Source organism: Cariama cristata, unplaced genomic scaffold (assembly GCF_000690535.1).
Source record: "Cariama cristata isolate BGI_N322 unplaced genomic scaffold, ASM69053v1 scaffold7299, whole genome shotgun sequence".
Lineage (NCBI taxonomy): Eukaryota > Metazoa > Chordata > Aves > Cariamiformes > Cariamidae > Cariama > Cariama cristata.
Window position 1 is genome coordinate 15,956 of NW_009636282.1, and position 4,983 is coordinate 20,938.

Below are 4,983 nucleotides of genomic sequence, written 5' to 3' on the forward strand. Positions count from 1 at the left end.
CCCTTTAAAAACGTCCACATATTTTGAATATATTTTAAAATCTCTGCCCTAGGAACAGTGATTTCCCTCGATTCCCAGGATCAAATTTTAAAATCGATCAACCCTGCCCTGTCCAGCAGAATTCAGGTTGCTTGAGACAAGCCTTGTAAGGGTATTTCTCCTCCAAATGCTTTATCTGATAGTTTGGTCCTGTCGATGAGCATAACGTTCCTAACGTATTTATGTTTCTCCCATTTTGCTGCTGATCCAGCCCCTGTTGCCAGCTCACTATGTGTACGATACACCCATCGCACAGTTGTGATCACCGGAGGACTCCTGGCTTTTTCAGGAATGGCACTGGGATTTCTTGGACTCAACATGGTCTGGATGTACGCAACAACTGGCTTCCTACAGGGTATGACTTTATGGCTTTATGAATTTCTTTCACCAGCAACGCAGAGCCCTTACTTGAGACTGTTAAAGGCAGGAGTTTTAAAATCTGATTTCTATTTTGATTTTATGAGCAACTAGAACCAGCAACCCTCTTAAAGGTCATTTCCCTCATGTCCCACTCCAGAGGTAAGAATGTATGCTAGAAACCTGCAATGACAAAGAAGGTGAATAATTAGATGTTAGTAATTTTCACCTGCAAATTACATGCAACTAGAAAATGAAAAGTGTTTTATTTTTTACTCAGAGACAAGAGCTCTGTGAAAGTTTAAAGAACCTAAAGGGCGCTGAAGTATAAGGACATAGCGATGCCAAATTTTGTACTTTCTATCAACTAATCTTAATTTTTGAACACAGTCCCAGGCTTTCAGTTTATTCCAAATCCTTTCCTTCACTCCAGGTGAAAACAGGCCAGAAAGTTGTCTCCAACAGCTAGCAGATTTTCCTGGAACAGGAAGCAAAGCTGGCAGGGAATAAAATAAACCATTCCCAGTTCCATGCAGGATGCCTGAGAAAATGTCTGGAATTTGAGCCCTTTGGCAGTCCTGAGCTGCCAAATAGTTTCTAGGGAGCCATTAAAATCATTGTAAGTTAGAGCAGGTTTGAACCTTGCTCAAAGCAGTCAGGCAAGAAAATGAAGCGCAAATGGAGGTAATACATCATCTTCCTTCATGTCCTCCTTCACTTTCTACCCTTAACACAGGTCAGCTTAACCCATCGAGCTGATCTAGTACCAGCCTTAATTAGGAGAGCATGGACATTCTGAGATCTGTCTAGTTTCAACCACCTGGCCATGTGATTTCTCACCCAGTGGCAAACTTGTCAAATCCACTTTTTTTCACAGTAACAATACAATAGTGTATACTTCATACTCCTGCTTTTTTGCTTGAACTTACAGCTTATTCTTACAGAATACACACCACAAATACACTCTTAGACATAGTACAGCTGAGCTCATGCTTCTGCTAGGAACAAAAATGTTCTCCTTTAACAAGTTTTAACTTTGCAAATGTAGCAGCACTAACTACTTTTATTTCCACCTTCACAAAATATCTCAATAGTGTCTAACTGATTCTATTTGTATTGGTATTTTTCAGGTCTTGGGATTTCCTTTTCATGGACACCAGCCATTAGCATTGTTAGCCATTATTTCTCCAAGAAAAGAGCTTTGGCCAATGCTATTGCCAGTGCTGGAGAATGTGTCTTTGCATTCACATTTGGGCCATTTTTCCAATGGTTGATTAGTCAATATGGATGGAAAGGTGCCCTCTTGATCATAGGTGGCATCCAACTCAATATTTGTGTCTGCGGAGTACTGATGCGACCCCTGGCAAGCAGCTGCCTCCTTGAGGCTAGCCATTCTGAAACGGAGACACCACCTGGCAATGGTGCATCTAGAATAAACAAAGAAGATAAATCTCCCATCACGCACAAAACCTTCAACTGGATGCTTGTGAGGCGACCGGAGTTTCTGCTTTATGCCATTTTTGGCATACTAGCTGCTATGAGTTTTTTTGTCCCTCCGTTATTTTTAGTTCCACTTAGCTACAGTCTGGGAATAGATGAATCGTGGACTGCATCCCTCCTATCCATTTTGGCTATAGTGGACTTTGCGGGCAGGCTGCTATGTGGCTGGTATGCCAATCTCCATGTTACCAAAACTGTTCATTTGCTGACAATGACAATTACACTAATCAGTACTTCCCTGATGCTGTTGCCACTGGCTAACAATTACTTGTCCTTGGCAATATTCACTGGCTTCTATGGGTTCTTCTTTGGTACAACAGTTGCCGTTCATATTACAGTACTAGCAGATGTTGTAGGCATGCCAGATTTTGATAGTGCTCTAGGGCTTTTCATGCTCATTCGAAGCACTGGAGGTTTTGTGGGGCCTCCTCTTGCTGGTAAGTTAAGATGATACTCTTCCAAATACAGTTTACAAGAAGAAAGAGGAATGGTAACCCAAACTGAAAAAATCTGGATCTGGACTCAGATTTCCCCCTTTTTAAGTTCAGGGGCATCTGGACCAAGAAGTATATTTAAAAAAAAGAGTCAGTTTAATTCCTCCCTATAATATCTTGCTCCCTGTTTTCTCTGTGGTTTGAGAGATACCTGTTCAACAGGAAAGCAGAGAAGAATGGCAGGGTTCACATGGTGGTATTCCTGCTTCCTGAATCCCACAGAATCCCACTTGATGGACTCCCACTGTCTTGCTATGGAAGTGTACCTTTGGGACAAGCAGCAGATCCATACTTTCAGAGAAGAAACTGAAATTTGAGACTAGGGATGTTGCATAAATGCTGGTATTGTTGGGAGGGTTTCTACAGAAGGTCAAATTGAAACATTAGGCTCCATGAACCTCAAGGAAATACTCACAGAGATGCTGCTGTTTTCAGGCAGCATTTGAACTAACCAATATAATAAATGGAGGAGGCAGCACATAAAACCAGTGGGAATAGAGAGCAGACAATGGGACAGCACACGGATTTATGGGCTGGCAATACGACAGAGTCATCTTGGAAAAATGCAAGACAAACAGGCTGCAAGCTGTAGGGACTTTACAAAGTGATATGGCAGAACAATGATCAATGTGTCTTGTAAAATGAGGATCTGAGTCCTCATCCAAAGACCACTGCTCACGCACTACAGTGACTTTTGTGGTAATGACACCACTAGGAGGTTGCAAACGGGTCAGACTGCATACTGGAACATTTTAATTTGCTTTTGAAAATACAGGAACCAGTAAGATTTGTAGAGAATTTGAGACAGAACACTATAGAAAGTATGTTGGGAAGATCTGAATAAAATACAAAGATAACCAGATATTTATATAGTGGCTAGTCACTATGACTGATTACCTGGGGATCAGTGTGAGTACTTTGTGTATATATAGTAAGCTAAAAAGAAGGTATGGAAGAGGAGGGAACACTAAGTGCTTCTGGAGCTCTCCTCTCCTACTTTAAAAGAGTAAAATCTATTCGGAGTTTCTTTGTCTAACAGGACTGTTGTTAGATTGGAATGAGGGCTAGGGAGTACACTAAATGTGGACAAACTTTCCAATGGGAGATCAAGCAAGAAGCCTTCATCAGCCCACAAATGAACCTGCCATCATACCCACAGAGCAGCCGATACCACCACATATACTGCTGCAGTACTACTACTATACTACTGTTTTTTCAATATGGTACACAATGTATTTTAGTTGGCTTAAAGCTACCTAAAAAACAGGGTCTTTTTTGTTAATATCTGTGACTCTCTGTAAAATATTGAACAGGAAAGCCCATAACACTGCAGGCAACCCTCCAACTGTGTCTCCAGCAAATGCCCCTCCTTTCCGTCTTTAAATTCTCTTGTGCTGTACAGTTATGGTCCAAATTACAGCAACTGATGACAGCTACACCACAGAACAGGGGGCTATGCCGACACAAAGCTGCATGATTTGGTTTTCTTCTGCCATTACATTCATTGTCTGCCATGTTTTAGGTTAGAAAGTGCTTCAAACTGTATAGCATTTTGTTTAACTAGCAATTCACTTATGCAAAGTAAATGAGACATGAATTGTGTTTTAAACTTTAAAATGCTATAATGAGGTGATGTTCCATGCACTAATGACATAGAAAGCTGCAGGACAGGTATGTAGCCAGCATACTCCCTTTATGAGAGGATATGTTCACGCTGCTGAGCTAATTTACATTAGCCTGTTTTCTGTCAGTCACATTGCTGTCATTTGTTTCTCCCCAGGTCTGATTGTGGACATGACTGGAGATTACAGAGCAGGCTTCTACATGGCAGGAGCCACTCTTGTCCTATCAGCTGGATTTTTAGTTACTTTAGATCAACTTCAACAGAGAAAAGAAAGAGGAAGCCAGACTAATACTAAACCAGAAAAGTCAACATTACCCTACCCTTCCCTCCATCTCCTGAAACTTCAAAACAGAAGGTATCGAGAACATGACGTAGTGGTGTGACTACATCGGACATCCTACAGCATTTTAATGGAAGTGTTTCTTTTCTCCAAACTCAATATTAGTAGGATTTATAAAATGATGGAAGTTTTGGATAGGTATGTTTGAAACTGAGGAAAAAAGTCATTAGTTTACAAGCAAACCACAACAGTAACCATTATCATATAATTTTGATGTTGAAATTGCATTTTGACTATGCAAGTCTTCAGCACAGTCCCACATGGCCGCGATAAGCAAATTAGGGAAAATATGTTCTAAATGAAGTTACCATGAAGTGTGTATGCAGCAGATAGAAACCCTCCCCCCAAATACAGACTGCAGCCATCAGTGTCAAATAGGAAGAGGCATCAGCTTTCAGATGTTCAGCTTGGCGAAGTAGTGTTCAGTATTTTCAGTAAACAAGCTGGATGTGAAAGCAAAAGTATATGAATATAGTTTTGAGCTAAAGGGTTTGCAGTTACTCTGCAGAGCAGGACTGCAATATGATAAGTAAATAAACCTGATAAATGGGGAAATTTGCATGAATAACAAAATTCAGTAGAGAGAAATTAAGTCCTAAATATCAGAAGTAAAAACCAAAATACACACA

The 4,983-nt window shown here is 40.6% G+C and overlaps 1 protein-coding gene across 1 annotated transcript in view; it reads left to right on the forward strand.

The window, feature by feature from the left end:
• LOC104167568 (monocarboxylate transporter 13-like) overlaps positions 1–4,397 on the forward strand; it is an 8,186-nt gene extending 3,789 nt beyond the window's left edge. The window contains exons 2-4 of the mRNA XM_009707867.1: positions 251–394; positions 1,527–2,333; positions 4,171–4,397. Of these exons, the coding sequence (XP_009706169.1) occupies positions 251–394; positions 1,527–2,333; positions 4,171–4,397 (1,178 nt within the window). The remainder of the gene's footprint in view (positions 1–250; positions 395–1,526; positions 2,334–4,170) is intronic.
• Positions 4,398–4,983: the final 586 nt, after the last annotated feature.